The sequence below is a fragment of the Armigeres subalbatus genome, chromosome 2 (assembly GCF_024139115.2).
Source record: "Armigeres subalbatus isolate Guangzhou_Male chromosome 2, GZ_Asu_2, whole genome shotgun sequence".
NCBI lineage: Eukaryota > Metazoa > Arthropoda > Insecta > Diptera > Culicidae > Armigeres > Armigeres subalbatus.
The window spans coordinates 90612700-90635272 of NC_085140.1; the positions used below are offsets into that span (position 1 = coordinate 90612700).

The 22573-nt window shown below is 37.5% G+C and overlaps 1 protein-coding gene and 1 non-coding gene across 3 annotated transcripts; both read right to left on the minus strand.

Moving 5' to 3' along the window:
* Positions 1 to 13225: 13225 nt before the first annotated feature.
* On the minus strand, positions 13226 to 22486 carry LOC134209875 (uncharacterized). Of its 2 annotated transcripts, none has more exons than XM_062685893.1 (5): positions 22352 to 22439; positions 22193 to 22264; positions 15026 to 15276; positions 14467 to 14958; positions 13226 to 14402 (listed from the first exon to the last, which is right to left on the minus strand). In XM_062685893.1, the coding sequence occupies exons 1-5, from the start codon at positions 22422 to 22424 to the stop codon at positions 13896 to 13898; spliced, it is 1395 nt and encodes a 464-aa protein (XP_062541877.1). In that variant the 5' UTR covers positions 22425 to 22439; the 3' UTR covers positions 13226 to 13895. The 2 variants fall into 2 exon arrangements, with proteins under 2 accessions (XP_062541877.1, XP_062541878.1); XM_062685894.1 differs by having other exon boundaries at positions 13230 to 14402; positions 22193 to 22300; positions 22352 to 22486.
* On the minus strand, positions 21515 to 21678 carry LOC134218629 (U1 spliceosomal RNA). The gene has a single exon (XR_009981408.1). It is a non-coding gene; the product is annotated as a U1 spliceosomal RNA (small nuclear RNA).
* Positions 22487 to 22573: the final 87 nt, after the last annotated feature.

Sequence of the window (22573 nt, forward strand, 5' to 3'; positions counted from 1 at the left end):
ACAACTCAGTTGAATTCAATTGACTTACCAGAAGTTGAACTTTTTCAACTTTCTTTTCGTTCAAGTGAGTTGAATGATGGTGTCGAAACGTTCAATTCGTATTCAATTCGAGCGACTTGTTCAATTCACTTGCCTTGTCTAAACTTAGCATTACTCGTTCAGTCCAATACAGGACAATTTAGGCTGAAGAACCAAAAGACCAAACACTTAAAATGTTTGAAAAGTTGTTAAAAACTAAAAATAAATTAAATTGTTTGGAAAAAAAATTCCATAGGCAAGTGGCCAATACACCTTGGAGTTCGACTTAACAGTAAGCTGAATTGGAACATACATCTTGAAGAAGCATTTAGCAAAGCTACAAATGCTTTATGGATAAGTAAGGCGATATTCGCTGCATTAATATGGTGACCAAGACCTTTCAACCCACCCATTAGCAATGCTATTTAATCTATCAGTTCAGCGTAGTGAGTTCCCGAAACACTGGATATTTTCCTTCATGTTTTCGATTCACAAAAAAAGTAGACAAACGTGATATTGCAAATTATCGGAGCAGTACTTCCACGTTATTTGAAATAATAGTGACCGATTGCCTGTTTACGTGTTGCAAAAACTACATCGACAAAGATCAGCACGGGTTCCACCCGAAGCGTTCTGTATCCACGTATTTGATACATTTTACTTCCTCTTGCTTACGGAGCATGGACTTAGGTTGGCAGGTTGACGCTGCATACATGGATTCGAAGGTGGCATTCGACACAGTTGACCACGGAATTCTGCTCGCCAAACTGGAGAGACTCGGAGCATCCTCAATGAACGTAGACTGGTTTAGATCCTACTTGCGAAACTATCCAGCTTTTTACGCAGGCCATGCTATAAACTTTGAATCACCCCTTTTGACGTTAGGCGTGTCCACTATAAATTTCGTAATTCCATCAAAGTATGCTCTGTTACGGTTATCAACAATCACATGGAAACGTCTGATAAGCGAATGTTTTCTTAAAGTGATTCTCAATTGTTGTTTTCAATAGTCTATGTTTCTTCAGATAATGCAAGAGCTGCTGATTGTACATTGTTAACGACCATTATTGTTTGCTATACACGAGTAAGCAACCGAAGGGTCTTGGTGGAACCAACATGGGGTTTTTAATCAAGAAATCCATAGGAGTTATGGACCACGCACGCGTTATGCTAGACTTTACAGCTCTTTAGAATGCAGAGTTCAGGGATGTGGAGCCGGCTCACAAGTACAGGCGCTCCCTTCGAATGAAATCCATTAACGATGACATGGTCGCTCTCTGTTGAATGCTGTTTACGTTCATGCCATAGGGCCACTTTCCCTATACTGTTTTACTGTGTCTTCATCAATTTTAAGTTTCCAAGTTTTTTAAATGTATAGACTGCAATTGCCGTTCACAGACGTTCGCAAGTTTTCTTCTGGAAAAATATCATTGAAAAAAAAATTGAACCATCCACAATGTCAAAAATAATCCCAGATTGATCCTTCTTTTTGGCATCAAATGAAACATATTTTTAAACAGGCCATTTTCGAAATCAAGAAGTCTGTTTTGGAATTTATCCAAGAATATTCCGAACTATTGGTTTTCCATCTCTGAAGGCAGCACAAATCTAAAACTAGCTGATGTTGAAGAAAGGTCCTCCCTCATCCAGGATATACGAATTAAAACTTGGTGAGAAAATTCCATTATATATGATATATATATATGTACATACATATTTACCAAATTGTATGACTACTGACTAAAAGAAACAATCAGGGCACCCGATTGAAGCGATTTGGATAGAAAGAGTGGAATCGCCAATTTCCTATTGTTGACATCTCGTGGATCAAGGGCGGGATCTTCTCCCCATCTATTGGGTCAATCTGGGAAACGAGGGCTAGATTATAATTTTGTGTGTACGAACTTTCTTCTGGAAGGAGATTCTCTATTCATCCCGTGGATTCGCATAAGTGTCTTTGCTTATGGAACCACCCCACCCATTTTTGGCCCTTCATACAGGAGTTTGATGAAATACATACAATAGTATAATCATGTTTGTCAGATTTGGCCAGTGCTATCGGCAGGTGCCTTGCTACAATAGATGGTAGTATCATCATCATCATCATCATCATCATCAAATGAAACTTATTTTTAAACTATCAGTGCCAAGTTGAACAATCCGATGGCAAGTTTAGTGTATATTTGCCACCGTTGCGGGTGGCCACAACATCGACTCCTCATTCGCCAATGCACTAAAAGGACTGTAAAACCTTATACCTTTGCCTCACCAAAATACCTTTGCCTCACTAATGTCAGATCGTCGATCCTGATCCCCTTTACAAACAGGTTTGTACAGTCAAGAGAGAGAGAGTATTTAATCGGATTCGGAGGATAGTTTTTGTGACAAGCTTTTGTTCAGTTCAATCAAAGGTAATTGCCTATTTCCGGGGATTAAACCACCCGACTTGGACGTTAATTTACAATGTTATGAAAACTCATATGTGAATATGTATGTTATGTGGAAGATATTGATTTGAAAATATATTGGAGGTAACCACTTTCCCTTCGATGGGACTCGAACCCATGACCCTACAGTACGCTAGACTGGTGCTTTAACCAACTAAACTACGAAGGACCTCCGTCGGCCTTCGCAACCTAGCAGCTACTGAACGAGCTCGAGATTTCCACATTGGACGCATAGTCAAATCACTCGCAATCCATTTATCAAGCCAATACTTCCACATGTGTATTGTACACGTCCACATTAGAGGAGCGTGAGTATTTAGAATGTCTGGCGGCTATACATTCTTCATCAGCAACGGTACTGATCAAGTGAGGTTGTGTAAGCTATTTGCCAGTCGGTCGTCAAGCTCAGACCCGACCGCATTGCGTAGGCAAGAGCACGCAACTCAAGTTCAGTTCAATCAAAGTGGTGCCCAATCCCGGAAAGAGGCGGTACGGCACGGTTGAACTGAACAGTTGCGATGCGATCTAACTCTGACTTCAAAATGACTCAAATAATAATCTATCATATCACATATATTTCATCGATAAACTTTGTTTCCTAGAAATTCCCCCGCATCGTCGTTACAGTTGTTTGAAACCCAGGAGATGAAAAGTGTATCTGTTAGCCTCTTAGCTTAGTTGGCTTAGTGGCGACTCCTTCCGGGATTGCCAGTCTCAATAGTGCATCATTAGTTGCATTGGCATTTTTCTTGATTCGCTTGGTTTACTGGTTTTTGGATCTAAAATGCAGATTTAATAATTAAATATAATTTGAGCCATTTACCGTGAAGTGAAGGAAAAAACATAATATCATGACCTAAAGTTTGACAGAACGAAAAACAAACAGTAAATTCATGGCTACTAGGATGAATCTAGTGGGCCCTCCTTAGCCGTGCGGTAAGACGCGCGGCTACAAAGCAAGACCATGCTGAGGGTGGCTGGGTTCGATTCCCGGTGCCGGTCTAGGCAATTTTCGGATTGGAAATTGTCTCGACTTCCCTGGGCATAAAAGTATCATCGTGCTAGCCTCATGATATACGAATGCAAAAATGGTAGCCTGGCTTAGAAACCTCGCGGTTAATAACTGTGGAAGTGCTTAATGAACACTAAGCTGCGAGGCGGCTCTGTCCCATTGTGGGGATGTAATGCCAAGAAGAAGAAGAAGAAGAAGGATGAATCTTTAAAAATGTTCACATCATCTGTCATAGTTGAATTACCCTTACCAAATTTATGGCTAGCGTAAAAAGCTGGATTCAGTTAGCGTATAAATAGGTTGTTCGGAATCCTAACTGATTTCCAATAATTCTGGAGTCCCGCGAGGTAGCAATCTTGGAACACTTCTATTTTCCATTTTCGTTAATGACGCCTCCCTGTTGCTGCTTCCTTGGTGTCGCTACTTACTCGCAGACGAAACAAAAATAGTCAAAATAGTAAAATGTTACTCAGACTGCTGTTATTTAAGACTAAGTATCGAAAATTCAACATTATCTGGTTTCATCGGAAACATCAACCACACATATTCACATTCGACTACGTCCTCAACGGACAGACTCCTATTCGGGCTCAGCAAGTTAAGGACCTTGGTGTTATCCTAGAGAGTGCCCTTACATTCCGTGTCCACTATAACGATATCGTGACCAGAGCTAATCGTCAACTTGGCTTTATGTTCAAAATCTCTGATGAGTTCAGAGGTCCAATGTGCCTCAGGTCTCTCTGTTGCTCTGTGAGATCTTTATTAGAATCGAATACATTTGTGTGGAGTACTTTTTAGGGACGTTCCGATACTTCCGATATATCGGAATATCGATATTTTTGTTTCGATATCCGATATTTTTGTATCGATATTTTGTTTTCAATATATCGGTCATATCGATATTTTTGCTTTCGATATCGATATGATGAATCCGAAAAAAGCAACAACAAAAAAATTACACTGTATTTTGTAAAAAAAAATACTTCAAAATGGATTGGAATGTCGTATTTTTTATGGTTCAGATAATTTTTCTCAGAACATTTGGTGTGAAGTGTGCGGTTTCATCACAAATAGTTTTGACAACTTAACACTTTGCATTGACGCGCCGTTGTGTAACATTTGCCATGCCACTAGTCCTTGAATCCTTTCACGGATTCAATTATATATTTGACGTGTTCTTATGATAAATTAGATGAATTAACTTTAGAAACCAAGAAGATATTTATGGAAATGGGAATTTAGAAAAAATGGAAAACATATAAAAATTTCCTTTATAAATTAAAAAAAATGCCCCGTAGGAATTGAAAAGAATTTCCATAGGAAGTTCAACATATTTCTGCTAGTTTTCTGATGAAAATTTTGATTTTTTTTTTCAGATGGAAGTTTTAGCGTAAATTTTGATGAGAATTTCCTGCCGAAACTCAAGGGAACTTCGTATGAAACAAAAACATAATTTCTCGTGAAAGTTTAAAAGAATTTTCTTTTTTAGTTAAGAATATTTCACTGGATTTTATTCAAAATTCAAAAACAAAAAAAAAACAAAAATTCAAATTCAGATTTTTTTTGAACACTAAATTAAAAAAAAAACTTCCGTTAAAATTCGGAAGAGAGAATTTTCTGCTGTTAAGAATCAGAATAACCAGAGGAAAAATACAAAAAAAAATGTCTCGAAACTTCAGTTGATTTTTTTGAGTGAAATAGTGAAAAATATCATGCCAAAAACTCCGCCGCTACCGGTTAAAACTACGACGAATGCCGCCACCGATGATTCTTGGACTCTAGAAGCAGATTGGATTAAGTAATAGATAAAAAGTTTTGTTTAGTTTATTTAAAATAATCACGTGAACTTTTTACATCAATTTCTAATAATTATTGCAATTAGGGTAATATGGTAATACGACAGTAATTGAATTACTTCAACAAATATATTCTAAATATTCTCATTTCTGAAATATCATATGATTATCCGATATATCGATATTTTCATTCCAATATATCGGTGATATCGATACTTTGATTCGATTATCATATCGAATCAAATATCGATATTTTGAAGTATCGGAACGTCCCTAGTACTTTTCAAGCCAATTGGATTGCTCGAATAGAAGCCGTTATAAAAATATACGCGGTATGCACTTCGCTTCATTGGTTGGAGAGAGAGATCGACTGGAATGTTTTGGCTTTTTTCAAGGGTGAAACTGTCTACCGTTTTTCGGTAGACGGAAACGTCGGGTAAAACAAAACACATCGTTTATTGATTGGCGTGACCAATGAAATTTGCCACCGTACGAGGAGCGCTGTCGTCTTTAGAGAATCGAACCACTTGACGTGAGAAGAAGATTTGCCCAAGCAACGTTTGCAGAAAAATTGCTCACAGGTGACATCGATTATCCGGCATTGCCCGCCCAAATTCAAATATACGCACCAGATGACCGCTTGCTCATTGTAACTTTCTTTTTCTGGAGTCAAGAAGCATTAATTATGCTTTGAACGAGCCCGTCCGTGCAATCTGCCATCAATGAAATCAGTACTTTTCATACTTTGACTACACTGTTTCTGCTCATGTGTTTCGACAACGAATACTAGAAGTCTTCCGTACCGCCGGACGTTACCAACTAGATTTAGAATAGAATAAGTCATATTCATTTAGACAACAGTTGGATAATAAATAGATTAATAAATAAAAAAACAGTTTAAAAACTTCAAGGACTAGCCACTCTTTCAATGACTGGTGCATTGATAAGCACATCATCAGAGGTGACCCAAAAGGACATTTAAGAATTCTAAACAAAATTAGTATCATCAGTGAGTGAGTGAGTGATCAGTGAGTACAAACAATGATGACTGGATGAGGAAAAGGTATAACTTTTATCGTATTTTACACCGATCAATGGTTCAACTCTGAATAATCAAGTTGGAGCTGATGGGATAAATTTTTCAATTTCCATGGGCAAGTGCCCAACTGTTTTCCAAGCTGAATGATTCGTTGTTGTAAAAGGGCGTTGGATTGGTGAAGTTGGCAAATCGCTTGTTTGAACGTTAAATTCGCTTGAATGAAAAGAAACTTGAGCATGTTAAATTTTTGGCAAGTCAATTGAATTCAAATGAGTTTTCGGTCCATCGAAACGTAGAATTATAATGAGAACTTTTTGCTGAAGAACCACGAATAAACTAACTTTACAGCTTTACACTAAACATAATGTCATATAACATTTAACAGTTAATACACACCACAAAAAAACAATGATATTTTAATGGTTGATATCCATGGAATAATGGATCCATGGACATCGACCTCAAAAATATATTTTTTTTTGTGGTAAGTATTAACTGTTAAATGTGATAATGCAGACTATATACATTATATATACATTACATATACAGACTATATACATTATGCAGACTATATATACACGCTGTAATACATAATTACGATTACGAGCCGGCAATGTCCCGGAGGGGAATGTAATTCCAATGAGAATATGAAGAAGGATTTCTGCTACATCACACCAAGTGCCAATAAAAATCACCTATATTTTGCCAACAGTTATGATTGTTCGTGCAGCAGATCTAATTGTCCTCAACTCGTACTGGATACCTATCCCTCAACTCCATAATTGAGGATATCTTACAACAATTTTACTCATAAATTGATAGGATTTAATTTTCGTTTTCCTTCTACGAACAAAATATTACAAGTTAGTCAAAAAGACGTTTAATGCGTTTGATCCGATACCGATTTTAAGCCTGGTTTACTGTTCGGAAAACTTGTCACGGGATTTAGTCCCCCATGCATTTTAAAAGGGCACGCCCCTTTTATTTATGGAATTTAGGCACGGAAACCAGGCTTAAAATCGGTATAGGAAACCGCATCAAATGCTGGTTGCATTAATACCGATTACATATTGTCCATGAAAAAATTAGTAGGCGTTTTCTACTGAATTGCTCTCACTATACAGGCAAGTTACCCAGCTTCAGAAATAGGATTCGCATAAGAATGTGCTAAACAACAAAAGATATTTTATTTACTAGATAAAGATTGTCGCTGTCGTCGCTGTCCGGAACATCTTTTGCTGGCGAGGATAGGGGAGCTGAATGTCAAAGAAGGAAAATCCATACGATTTGACAGGTATGCACCACACATGTTTCGGACAGCAGAACAAAGGGAACCGCAGCGACAATCTTTATCTAGTAACTAAAATATCTTTTTAAACAACACATCATTTATTTGACAGATAAAAGTTCGGAAGAAACTTCGGTTCGAAAGTCCCTTCTTTCGAATTGTTATTTGGTACTACGCCGACAGTAACACGCATTACCAAAACTAAGCGGCATTCTTGGAACACATGTTATCAGGCACCATGCGTCTCCACAAGTGCAGGTGGTGGTTTTCCTTTTCCAAGGGGGGTGTGTGGGCTGAATCACGTCTACTCAGCATGCTAAAACAAGCAAATGATAAACAATCCCACAAATATTTCGGTAGCCAACAGGAGTGCTGCTCAATAAATTTCCTACATTTCCAATAAAAACAATGTAACACTTGCCGAGCGGGATGAAGCTGGTAATATGTATTAGGACTGATTTGTTCGCCGATGACAAGTTTGCTTACTCCCCCTGGCTTTTTTATTATAAATTTTTGGGTGGACAGGTTTTGATCAAATCTCCCTCTGCATGGACAATTACTTATAAAAATATACTAAATATGTATACATGAAACATGAACATTAGCCTCTAAGCAGTTCGAGTGGTGTACAGACAGCCCTCATCGAAAAATGTTCCTATTTTATGCAAACGAAGGGAATGAAATTATGGAATCGAAATATAATTATCAGTGCCGTAGCGTGTGGTTGGCAGGGTTGGGCCCCGCAAAGGGCGCCAGGCCTTAGGGGGACGCCGAAATCCAGAATTCCGCTATGGAAAAGGATGACAAATTATTCAACCGTCTAAGACGAGTTAAGTTAGTCACAAATTACGAGAAATTATTCACAAATTCACTAGTGCAAACTGATACAAATTTAACATCTTATCACGATTCTCTCGTGAACTACATCTATAATCAGGTTATTACCAAATGGTAACACTTTGTGTATGGTGTTGGAATGCAGGGAAATAATTTGAGTGTCTAACCGTCATTTCAAAACGGGTGGCGATGAATCAAAGCGGTGAATTTTGGCAAAGTGTGTGGCTTACCAAAAATATGAGCTCCAGAGGCTTCGATGAAGAAGACAAGAAGGAAGAAAGCGATCAGTCGAGGTACGAGATACTAAAAACCTACAGCCAATTAAGCATATGCGGTATTTCGAAAAATTCCGTTTTATGGCATTCGAAACGAAATTCCGCGGAATTTCGCGGAATTTGAGTATGGCGAAATCCGATTTTCTGATTTCGTTTCGTATCGTTAAATTTTAAAAATTTCGATGGAAAAATCATACTTTTAACGAAATCAAACGGAATTCCGCGGAATTTCGAAATTAATTTTTAATAATTCAAACTTTCACATCATAAAAAAAAATCGGCTGCGCCGCTGAATAAAGCCATTCAGACTGTATTCTAAATTATATACACCCAACCAGCAGCGGATGGCAGATTTTAATACAGTTCTGCATAAGAACCTCACACAAACCTTGACACAAACTGAATAATAATTTGACATATACAATTTCGGAAAAATTTAGAACAATAATTGTATTGAAATCTTACAGATATGTATTACTTTAATGCAATATTTGTATAAAAAGCTTACAGAATTGTACATGCCAAGATTTTATACAATAATTGTTGGATTTGTTTATTGGGTTTACATATCTATTCTTTCACTAAATCTAACTACATAATACAATTATGTATCTTCAAAAGATACGCATGTAGCAAATGTCTTCATTGTTTTGAAGAAGTACAAATAATTTGTAGATCTCATCGTTTTGTCATGACCTAAGCTTTTACATTCAGATATTTTTGATATTGTATATAATGGAAATCTATAACTAAGCCATGAGCTAAATTCCAGGAGCAGTTCCCTTATATGACTCATATTTTTTCAAGTGAAATCTTTTGTGTTTGAATTTTTCGCTCTTCTTACATAAATAATGGATAGGAACATCGAGTTTTGAAATATATTGTTTAGAAGATTCTGTACCAAATTAATTTGGTTACACTGGCGACCACCTCGTCAGAGCTTGACTTGACTCCCACCATACATTTTTTTAAAATTTCCGCCACTTCGCCGTCAGAGGTGAAGTGATGAAACGAAAAAACGTTTTCATCTAGCAGTCACGAATTTCGTTTATCTTGAATAAAAAATATCCCTAATTATAAACAACGTAAAAAATTGCTCGCATATTATTTTCAGCAGACCTCATTAGAAAATTTAGAAAAAGTCGAGTTTTGTACTGCAATCAACAGCTTTCATACTGCTTAGATCTGTTGAAAAGGCTATTTTGGAAAGTTTTACAGATTCATGAATTCAGTTGAAAATTTGCCTGGAGACTTTATTCAAGATGTTAATTGAATTGTGGGATTTTGAATCTGTAATACTTTTCAAAATGATGAACAGATCTAATCAATATGAAATCTGTTGATTGCAGTTAAAAATCGGCTTTTTTTTAATTTTTACTGAGGTCTGTTGAAAATATTAAGCGATGAATATTTTCACGTTGATTGTAGTGGAGGCATGCTTTTGAAAATGGTGAATAGGCCCAAAACTGATCGGTTACGTATGTCCTTTTGTAAAATTAAGCTAGATTCTCCCATAAAAATTAAGTCCTACTAATCCCGGAAAGGTCAAAAATAAATATTAAAATGAAAAAAAAAATCGAGAAACTCCTCGGATTTGTTTAAGAATGTTTTCGAAATCCTTATAATTTTCCGATTTTTTTGTGTTGTTCCCTCAAAATATTATTTTAGGGGGAAAATCCAGGGGGAGGGACATGATTCGTTTTAAATATTTGTAGCGGCCTTATTTGACTCTAAAAGTATTAAACAAAATAACTTTCCTCCGCGGATTTTTTGTATTTATTTTTTGCATTTAGTTTAAATACAAAAAAAAAACATTAAATGAAAATTCCGCGGAAAAAAAATTAAATTTCGTTTCGTTTCGTAAAATTTCGAATCAAATAGACCTCGATTTCGTTTCGTTTCGAAGTCTCGGAAGTAAATCTGAGTATCGTTTCGAATCAACAATAGCATTTCCAATTTCGTTTCGTTTCGTTTCGTCAGGAAAAAAATTGTTATCGCATACCCTTACAGCCAATTCGCATCTTTGAAGTTTATTTCATTCCTCGTGAAACTCGGAATTTTGAGATAAGTGTGGTAAATCAGCCCAAATAGTCAGTTCGATAGTGTGAAGTTCGGGAACGAACTAAGTGGGAACCCAGCTACGTGCGTGGCTGGATATTGCGCCTTTTCGACGCCTCTCACCAACTGTAGGTGCTATCAACACGAGAACGCCATCTTGCAAGTCGGCGCGTGCCTAAGTGCACCTCCGGAGCGAATACTGCCAAGAATTACCATTTGGCTGGCCGACGTTTGGTTATTCGTTTCCGGGGTTGACTATCCTGTTGGCTGACGGGGTTGACTATCCTGTCCTATGACTGTTGGCTATCCAGTTGGCAGACGACTTCCAGCGAGCGGTGCGTATTGTACAAGCCGATCGTCCCCGAGCTTAGCAAGACCTGCCAAGTAAGAACCACCGAAAGCCACCACCATTCGAAATCTCCCCACGCTCGCACGCCCTGGAAGCTGGGAGAAAAGAGGCCTTTTGCGCCTACCCCGGAAGCTGCCGATGGTCAGACCCTTTCTGGGACAGCAATAACTCCCGGGGTCATAACGTTTCAAGGTATTATAACGTCGGTATGCTCCCCTAATTTTGGAATGTCTTTTTCATCATTTACTTGATGGAAAAGAAAGTGGAAGAGGAAATACAAATGCATGAAACAAGCTTCTGGGGAAGGAGCCCTAGATAAGGACTTCAATAAGCCAAAGGCGAAACACAGAGTAAACTAGAAAAAGCGTAAATCAAATTCATATAGTTTTTGTTCGCAATTAAAAAATCCAAAACGTAATCTAATAATAGTTATACGGAAGTACTGATAAGAAATTTGTGTGAATTTAAGATATTTTTTTTCGGAAATTGCTGCAATGCATTGAAATGAATGTTAACCCTTTCTTTCCCATGGTAGCTGTAGAGCTCCATCAAATTTTGCACCTTCCAACATTCGTCGAATTATTTCAACAACAAAAAGCAGTATTTGGCACAACTTTATGGTTTCATTAGACTGCAAATACAATCAATTTTGAGTAAAAATAGTGAAACTATTGAAAACAATCAAGTAACTATTGATTTACAATCAAAAACATTTTTTTTCGTTTTCCACTAATTTAAGCTATGCCAAACAACTTTTGTTCTAGAATTTTTTTCATAGATAATTCCTTCCTATTGAAATCTTTGAAAAAAGTCGTGGGAAAGAGAGGGTTAATAAATGAGAAATGACGAAAATCGTTAAACTTTAGGGGATTTCTAGAAATGTTCTGGTCCTAATAACCCTTACTTTCTATCTATTGGAACATATGCAGGATATAGATATAGAGGCTTTAGGAATTTATAAAGCAAAAATTCATTAAATCTTCCCCGCAAAAAAAGTTAATTTTCATTCTCCCTGCTATTAGCACGCTTTTTGTTTCGAACATCAGCAAGAATGAGAGGCGCATATTAAAGGTTTCGCCAAGGGCGCTGGGAGTCCACGCTACGGCTCTGATAATTATTTATCGTTTTGACCAAAATTTCAAAAATGAGTCATATTCCGAACATTGGCGTTTTGGCGCCATTGAAAATTAAAACTTTCAATTATTTTCCGGATCAAGGTTGCGAACTACCGCCTTCGGGGGTGACAATGGGTCTGGGGGTGAGAATGGGTCATCGTTCTCACCGCCTGCCTGGAAGGCGAAGAGCAAAATCGTTCAAAAAGGTCTCTTATATTTAAGTCTTATTGTCCTCAGATACATTTAATCCATTCTACAAGCATTCTAAGTAGTTCAAACAGTGACCCATTCTCACCCCCATTTGACCCATTGTCACCCCCGACGACGGTACGAAAATAATTGAAATAGGTATTTTAAAGCAAGCGTACAATTGACTCGGGTTTTACGCGGGGGATACGTTCAGCGTAAATCCCTACGTAAATCGTACCCAGCCCACCACAGTATGGACTTGCTTTGTAGTCGCGCATCTAATCGCTAGGCTAAGGAGTGCCTTTAGTGCCTTTAAACTGAAAATTGTAGATAGCTATATATGGTATTTTATTCGAATTTTGTACGAGAAATTTACCAAAATCTTAACTGAAAATTCTTCATAATTTCCACGGTAAATTCTTTTGAATGTTCATAGGAAATTTTTTAAATTTCCTCAGGAAATTGCTTGAAATTTGCAAGAGAAATTTTAAAAAAATCGTGGGACCATTTTAAAATTCTAATGAGAAATATTTCGAAAATATTATAAATAATGTATGATTATTCATAGGGATATTGCATGAAATTTTCAAGAAATGCATCGGAATTTCCACGAAGAGTTTGTGAAACCGATAAAAATTTAAAGGCGCTCACCACTAGAAGGAATCGAATCCAACAGAAATTAAAATAATTGGCTTCGAGATTTGGTTTCAGGAGCAGAGATTTCATTTAAATTTGATTGTTTTGTTGGTTTTGTTCAGATCGATTTTTTTATGTTTGAAATTGGAATTTTATTGCGTTTGATGTACTGAAATGGATTTGAATAGCTGATTTACTAAAAACTTGTTCGATATCTATATTTTTCCAATCACATACATATATAATATTTTGTAAAATTTGGACAAGAAAAGTTAAGAAAATAAGAAGAGTCTAGAAAAGTCTACTAGGAGTAGGGAGATTTGAAAATGTAAAATTTTGGTCTACGATGCACAGCCCCAAAGTGATACACAGAACTTATTTTGAGATTTGGGTCGCATAGAAAATTAAAAAAAAACTTTATTTGTCCACTGCAGCAAACTACGTAGAACAAGTGCATGATCATCTGAGACACTTCAGGTTTAGCTCCTACTGGAATTCAATCAGAATTTCTTTGATAAATGCATAAAAGTATTGGAAAAGGCCAGCCACCAAAAAACTCATTATTATTTTCTTTTCTTTCAATAGAGACGAGCCAGCCATACTACATAAGGACAAAAAAAGCTTCTTAAAAACCCTTTCTCTTAATTTAAAATGCATGGATTACTGAATTTCAGTTATTCAAAAATCTTCGCAAACTAGACAGTATTTCCTAGGCCAACGACAACAACGACAATATTTCCTTTCCCAACGACAAAAAGTCGACCAAATGAATTGATGAAAAAAAAAAGTTTCTTCCAGACTTTTCAAAAGTAGTTTAATTCAAAAACAATTTCCAGTCACATTCCTTCCATGGTTCGGCCCAGTCGCTCGCAACATTGAACCAGCTTGCCACCGCACGTGTATCCATCCTCGGACTCCCTGAAGTATAGCTCGTTGATCTCTTGCTTGAACACCAGTTCCACAGCCCGAGCCCATTTTCGCAACAGTTCCCTGCTCAATAGGCCTTCGTTCGTAGCGCACAAGTGTTCCACTATTCCCTCGGCCAGAGTGTTTCTCGAAGAACGCGTTAGGAACGGTTTCCCCAATAGGTGACCAATAGAGCTGGAGGAATTCAAAAGCTGTCGCAGAGATTCGCCATTTTTGAGGTCTGCATCAGACGGATTGGTAAGAGCTGAGATGCTGAACGTGATTCGCGATGGGTTATCATCCAGAAACTCGATTGCGGTTGGACGTTCTGGTTCAGCTTCCGGTTCTTGTTGAGATTCGGTTATTGTTGTATCTTCATTTGGGATGGAAGTTGACGGTTCTTGTTCTAATTCATCCTCAATAATAGATGTTGCCGACTAGAATGTGGAATTGATATTACAATAAGGCATATAAATAAAATAGTTTAAAAAATAAACTCACTTTATGGCTACTACCTTCACCGTACCAAGACCCATCGTTTTCATCCACTTCCTTCAGCGATTGTGGACTGTGCTTAATTACTTCGATAGCTGAAGATTCTGATTCCTCATCCCCTGAATATTCGACTACTGTTATCAGGGTTTCCTTTGCATGCGATTCAGCAGTAGTTTGGTCGATGCCATCGTTGCTATCAATCTTTGGCAGCTGTGTTTCGTACGAATCTATCAGCATTCCATGGGTCGCATCCGAATCAAAATTTTCGCCCGATAGTTCTGGATTTTCATCACAAGCTTCGGTTTCAATTTCAACATCAGAGACAATAGGTGGCGCTTGACAAGGCTGAGACTCATCGTATGGATCATCTATTATGGATGTCGTGGTGATGATTTGAGGTTCTTCACTGTTCGGATTATCATTTTCCAATGTGGGGAATTCGTCCTTCACTACGATATCAATCTTTACATCCTCACACAGCTCGACGTTTTGGTGTATCTGAATAACAATAAACACGAATAATTACCACGTGGTGTTTTCTAATAATGATTGTCTCCTAACATACCTCACACAATGAGTTCTTCTCTGGTTTGTCCAAAAGTATTTCAGATCGATTTTCTGTTTCTGATGATACCAACGATCTACAATCCGGTTTCGGGTCTGGTACGGCTCTACCAGGATCGACCCCATTCTTCAAAGATTTACAATATTCTTTATAGGCTTTGTTGAAAATGGCACGTTTTCCCAGTTTCGGTATAAGTTCTCGAACGATATCATCCGTTAGGCATTTGAATGCCTTTTCGTTTACTTCCTCATCTAAAAATATTTTACTAAATCCAGTTGATCCGCGTATTTACGGTGGTTTAAAGCATGCTTGTATACACCTGGTTTTAATACTTTTATTAATTAATATTTTTAATAATTTTTTATCAGAACGACTGTTATTCCAAATATAAAAAGGCCTAACTAGGCTGCATTGAAAACTTTATCAAAACAAAATACATAGTTGCGTTGCAAGTAAAAAATAGATGCATCTATTCACAACTGAAATGCGGCAGTTGCTTTTGATGATCATCCCAAAATATGCATGAAAATCCAGTTGGAAGAGATCCGCGTAAAAAGCGACAATATTGTCACAAAAAAGGGCCCTCCTAAGGGGCCTTACACTAAATACGTAAGCATTTTTTTGGGTTTTTCAACCCCCACTCCCCATCATGTAAATTTTTTTCCATACAAATACTTTTTTATTTATATGGATCATAAGAAAGATCATAAGATAAGACCCCCCCCCCCACGGTGTAAAAAAATGGATTATTATCGAAGTTTCATGTACCTCTGATTTTTTCTTCACAGAAAGTTAGGCAAGGCCACTAGAAATGAGATACGGGGTGTTTAAAAATATTTCAACGGCGATTTTTTGACAAAAGTGATTTTTATTGTTTTCTTCATAATATATAGTCTAAAAAGTCAATTGATAACTCAGTAATGGCTAAATTATTGTAATTAGCCCGCAGAATTAAAAATATACCTACTTCTAGCCTTTTTTGTATAGAAAACATATCTTAAAACGGGTCTAAAATTTGTAAGAATATTGTTTTTCTGTGGTTAAGGTATTTCTTTTGTTTTTAATTTTTGCGTTTTTAGTAATCTTCTATCTCCGGCATCTATACTGTTGTCTGATGAATATTCACTTGAATAATGTTTTTGCAATTCTATCTTTTGACATTTGCAATATATGACCTGCCCACTGAAGAGCGTGGTATTTTAAAAGATTCATAATATTTTCTCTTTTAAACATATGAAATTCCTTGTAATCCATGCGTAAGCGCCATTCGTCATTTACTGGCCCCTCATTATGAATTATACGCAGCACCTCGGAAAACTCAAAAGCTTTCTAGTCTGCCTCTTTACATTTCACGTCCGTAATTTCTCACCGGTAGAATTAAGGTGTAAGGTGTAGTAATTAAGGTGATAAAGAGCAAATTTCTTTTCGGTCTGTATTATACAAGACCTAACTTAGACGTAAAACTTGTTATGTACGCCGGAGGTAACTCTATTTGTAACAGAAATACTTCACAGTAAACGTCTTTGTTAGTGTTTGCCAACATTTCACAGGTATTTTATCTACACCTTCAAACACCCCCCTTTCAAGCACTATATCAGCACAAGCAACACTCAGCTTATCTCTGTCTCTACACGCAACCATGTACTTCATCTCGGCAGTTCTTACGCATATGCTCTTGGGTTTTGCAGACGAAATGGTGGAAACTTTTGTCTTACTGAAGATTGAGATGGTAATTAACTCTACAAATTGTTATAGATAGAAATATAAATGTGGTTGGAGGTGTTGGAGAAATTGTTTCCTTAGAATACTTGTGGATTGCTTTCATGGGCGTAGCCAGGATTTCGAGCAGGGAGGGGGGCAACTTTTTGGATCTTCTAACTCGTAGTTTTATAGTGGTTTTATGAAAACACATGAATATTAGTGCTTGGTACTATTTCCTTCTAAGTTCCACAAACTTTGAAACGAAATCCACTACCAACAGTAAAGGCTGGATCACAATAGCAAGTTGCGCTGGGCATTGAAGTCAGCGTTTTGTACTAGAACGCAACGCTAATAAACGTGACGCATTCATGCCCACAATACAACGTTCGCGTTGTGCGTTTATTAAACAACAATAATGATATTTGAATTTCTAAACAAATCCGCCCTGAAATCATATTTATTATCAAATAGCCAGAAAAAAAAATATGCAAGCTTCCTCCAGGAATTCCTTCGACAATTGCTCCAGTCATTCCATCCGAAGTTCTATCAGGAATTCTTTAAGAATGCCTCCAGCAACTTCTTCGGCAATGTCTTCAGGAATTTCACCATTAAATGCGCCGGAAATTATTCAAAAAATTTCACCATTATTTACTCCAAGAAATCTTCCACGAGCTCCTTTATAAGTTCTGCAGGGAATTCTTTCGTTCTGTTTCTCATAAAAATTTCTGAAAAATTGCACCGTGAAGTCCTAAGAATATTCCGTGCAAATTACGCAGAACTGACAGTAAACATTCCTGAGAATTTCGCAAAAAATCTTCGAATTTCTTGTGTAAATTCCATAAAATTTTCCCGGAAAGTTTCAAATAATTTCTTGTGAAAAATTCAAAGAATTTCTCCTGGAATTCCATCGAACATTTATACAGAAATTATACCGAAAATGAAATTTTCGGAGGAATTCCTAGATTAATTCCCGAAGTAATCCTGAAAGAATTCCGGTGAAAACATCAAGATTTCCACTGGGAGATCCTCCAGGAGTTTCTTCAAAAACCCCTCCGGAAATTCTTCCAGGAGTTCCACCGGCAGTTCCTCCAAGAGTTCCTCCAGGATTTCCTCCGAGAATCATTCTAGTAGTTCTATCGGCAGTTCCTACGGGGGTTCCTCTGAAAATTCTTCCGGGAAATTCTCCAGAATTTCTTCTGGGAATTAATTCGGGCTTTCTTTCTGGAATTCAATTAGTTTTCCTCAGGAATTTATATAGAAATTCACCCAGAAGATCCTCCGAGAATTTCTCTGGGAGCTCCTCAGGGAATTCTCCGGGATGTCCTCTGACGATGACGATGGTTCAGCTATATACCCCTACAAAGGTTCCAGGTCTATAAGATGAATTTTCCACGATTATTTCCGAGGATTCTTCTGATAGTTTCACTGGCATTTCCTCCGGGGGTTCCTTTGAAAATTCTCCCGGGAGTTTCTTCAGAAATTCCTCCAGAAGTTCCTACGAGAATTCCTCCGAGAGCTCCTTCGGGAATTCCACCAGTAGCTCTGCCAGGAACTCATTCAGGCTTTTTTCAGGAAATCATTTAGGCTTTCTTCAGAAATTTAAATGGAAATTCCTCCTGAAGTTCTTCCGATAGTTTCTGTGGGAGTTCCTCCGGGAGGTCCTCTAGGAATTCTTCTAGGAGTTCCTCCTGAAATTCTTTCGAGAGTTCTTACGGGAGCTCCTCCGGCAGTTCCTTCGGGAACTCCTCCGGGAGATACACCTCAGAAGAGGAATTCCCAGAGTAATTTCCGGAGGAACATCCGGAGGAATTCCCGTAGAAATTATCAGAGGAATTCTAAGTCGCTAAGTTAACTAAGTCCCGTTTGATTAGGAAATGCTAAGATAATGTAACAATAAAACCGGACTTAGTTAACTCCTTGATAAAGGTACAATATATGTAACCGAATCGTTTTTGAGCATAAGAACGAAAAAACGAAAACCCTTTTTTTGAGCATAAGAAGACTGAAAGCCATAACCTCAAATATAATTATTATCTTTATTTGGGAAGTTTTCAGTCCAAGGCTGACTCACCTCGAATCCAGGAATTCCCTGTGAAGTTCCTGGAGGGATTCCCGGAGGTACTCCCACAAGCACTTCCGGAGGAATTCCCACAAGGAAGTCCTGAAATAATTCTTGGAGAAGTTCCTGAGAAATATCAGAAGTAATTTCCGGATAAAATACCAGGAGGAATTAATGCCGAAATTCCCAGATAAAATCCTGAAAGTATTCCCAGATGAATTACTGGATGCATTCCCGGGCGTTCGTTCTGAAGAAATTCCTGGAAGAACTCAATGGAAGATGTCCTGGAGGAACTCTCAAATCAATTTCCGAATGAAATTCTGGAGTATATTCCAAGTGAAGTCCGGAAAGAATTCTAGGACAATTCTGCGAAAAAATTCCCGGAGTAATTCCTGAGGGAATTCCAGAAGAAGTACCTGAAGCCCTGAAGGAATTCCTGGAAAAAACCTGGAAGAATTTCCGGGGAAATACTTGGACGAACTCCTGGAGAAATTCTCAAAGAAATTTGTAGAGGAATTCTTGAAGGATATTCTGAAGTAATTGCGAATAGAATTCTAGAATGAAATCCTAGAGGATTTCGCTATTAAGTTTATGGCGGTTTTATCCCGGAGGAATTAAAGGAAGAGCTCTTGGAGAAATGCCTGAAGAAGTTCCCTGAGGAATTTCCGAAGGAATTTCTTATAGATTTACAAGTGAAATTATGGAGCGAAATCGGAGAATTTCTGTCATAAATTTTTGAACAAACTTCTGGTGGAATTTCGGGAGGAAATTCCGTATGTATTCTTGAAGGAACTCTCGAATACATTCCAGAAGAAATTCCGGAGATTTTGCTGGAAGAATAGCCGAAGAAATGTCTAGAAGTAAAACTTAGAAAGAAGTAAAAAATCCTTAAGGGATTTCCTCATGAATTCCCTAAAAAAAAATTAGTGGGAGGTTTCTAGATAAACAGGAATTACAATTACATGAGAAGGATCTTCGAATGATTTCCAAAAGGAATTTGTGGATAACTTCCCGGAGGAATTAAGAAGTTCCCAGGAGAGCTTCTAGAAGGATTTTAAGGAGAATTTATGACCCCGAAATGTTTCGAGTTGTTTTGAACTTTCATATGTATTATGGATCCTGGATACCCTAATAAGTTTTTGGGAATCTTTTGAATTTCAACCACCTATTTCTGAATATGATTGGATTGTAAAGTGCACATGTTAAGGGAATTCATTCCAGTCCCCGTTCAATCTTACCACGATTTAGGGGGGCGACGGCCCCTGTTGCGAATACGGTCTTTTACGACTTATGTAACCAACTTACTGCCCATAAAATGACCCACACAGAAATTCTTCTTCTTCTTCTTATTGGCATTACATCCCCACACTGGGACAGGGCCGCCTCGCAGCTTAGTGTTAATTAAGCACTTTCACAGATATTAACTGCGAGGTTTCTAAGCCAAGCTACCATTTTTGCATTCGTATATCATGAGGCTAACACGATGATACTTTTATGCCCAGGGAAGTCGAGACAATTTCCAATCCAAAAACTGCCTAGACCGGCACCGGGAATCGAACCCAACCACCCTCAGCATGGTCTTTCTTTGGACAGCTGTGCTTGTAGCAACAGCTTAGCTTCGGTAACATGCAGTCGGAAATGAATTCGCTCTGTATAAAGCCCTACTTCATACGATACTATTTCGGACATGAAGCCTGAACACTGTAAAAAGCAGCCCAAGAAGATTTAGGGTTTTCGAGTAAAATGTGCTGCGAACAATATTCAGTGAGGTTCTTGTACACATGGCGTGCCACTGTAATGATGAGACACTGTATCTAGAGGAAAATATTATGAATCCTATAAAATATGGCAAACTGATAAAAGGCTGACCATCTAGTGCGAATGTCGGAAGAAAAAATATGAATACAACAGATAACCAAGGCTGGAAATAGTTGATACTTGCTGAAAAGATTGAAATACGATTGTCAATAAAGCAAAAATAAAACAAATATCCGGAATATATTTTTAAAACGCTCAATTCACAAATTTTTACAAAATTTTAGATCCGTTTTAAGATAGGTTTTCTATACAAAAGAGGCAACAAATATGTATTTTTTTTAATTCTGAGGGCTAATTACAATAATTTATCCATTGCTGATTTATCAATTGACTTTTTGACAGTATATTAAAGAAAAAAAAAACAATAAAAATCACTTGTTTCATAAAATTGCCAATGAAATATTTTTAAACACCCCGTACCTCATTTCTAGTGGCCTTGCCAAACTTTCTGTGGAAAAAAATCAGAGGTACATGAAACTTCGATAATAGTCCATTTTTTAACACCACCCCCCATTTTCTCGACTTCCCTGGGCATAAAAGTATTATCGTGTTAGCCTCATGAGTCATGATATACAAATGCAAAAATGGTAACTTGGCCTAAAAACCTCGCCGTAGATAACTGTGGAAGAGCTGAATGAACACTTAGCTGCGAGGCGACAATGTCCCAGTGGAGGATGTAATGTCAGTGAAGAATGTCAGAAAAGTGATGAAATGTGAAGCATCATGGAAAAACAAAAACCTTCCGATTTTGGTGACACTAAAATGAGAACGTGTTACTACTTACATCATATGAAGTCTGTCGGAAAGATGGAACTTTCATTGCAGTAACATAATAAAACAATCACAGTGATATTTTCATGCTCAACGTAACTTAGTTATTCAGAAAAAAAAAGATTTTTATTCAAGAGGGATCGGGATGTGCGCGTACGCACGTCCCGGCTACCAAAAATTTCACATACGAGTTATCCACATGAGGGATAATCGCAGGGGTCAACCCAGCCGTAGTGCAATGGAAGGGTCTCACCCTGGGGGAACCGCCTTTATGATCACGGTAACCCCTATGCCAGGTAAGTATGCTTTGGTGGCGTTTCGAGCAGTCACTCCATCACGCGAAAGCATGTTGTGCTAGCGATTTTAAAGGCAGTTAGAGTCAGGCAGCAAGTCGTGCCTCTCTTCCAACTCCCGACTGTAATGAGTGTGAGTGGATTTTACGCTCTTACCTGATAAGGTTCGTTTGTTTTTATTACAGTTATGGAATCAATGCTTCACAACATTATCTTGGTAACATTCTGTCAGCATGTTTCGACGATAAGCTTTTTTGAATCTCGAAAAACTGGAAACAATTCATTGATACTTGCTTCCTCTATGATTATTTGTTAACAATGAAATTTCAAATTCAATCGTTTAAAATCCTCCAAAGTAGTTTAGAGCAAAAACAAATCTTAAAACACTGCATTTTTCGTTATAAAATGTTGATTCTGCTCACTGTTTAAATTTTCGGAAGCTCAAATTTATTGCTAAGTACTAGGATTCCAATCAGCAATCCATCTATTAATCTGTTGGAAGTATAATGTATGCACAATACTAACCTTGGAATGTGGGTATCAGCTCTGGTAGTTCCCATTTTAGAAGAATTGACTTAACGTAATCATCCATCAAAACTGTTATTCAATGTTCACAAAAGTTCAGTGATGGTCCTAGAATAAATGATTATCAGAAATTGTTTAAACTATTTGAAATATACTGACCCAAATGTTTTAAAATTATTTTGTTACTAAAAACTTGCGCTTGTATTCTCGCTTTTCTCGCTTCTATCCACATAGCTCAAGCTGCCAAATCAAAACAAAACGACACTCATTTGCCGGGTCTGTTTGTATGTATGTATGGAAATGGAGGGAGTTTCTGGCACGCTATCTTCTCTCTGGAAACACAAACTGGAGATACGACTGAAGCTATCTCAATTTCCAATT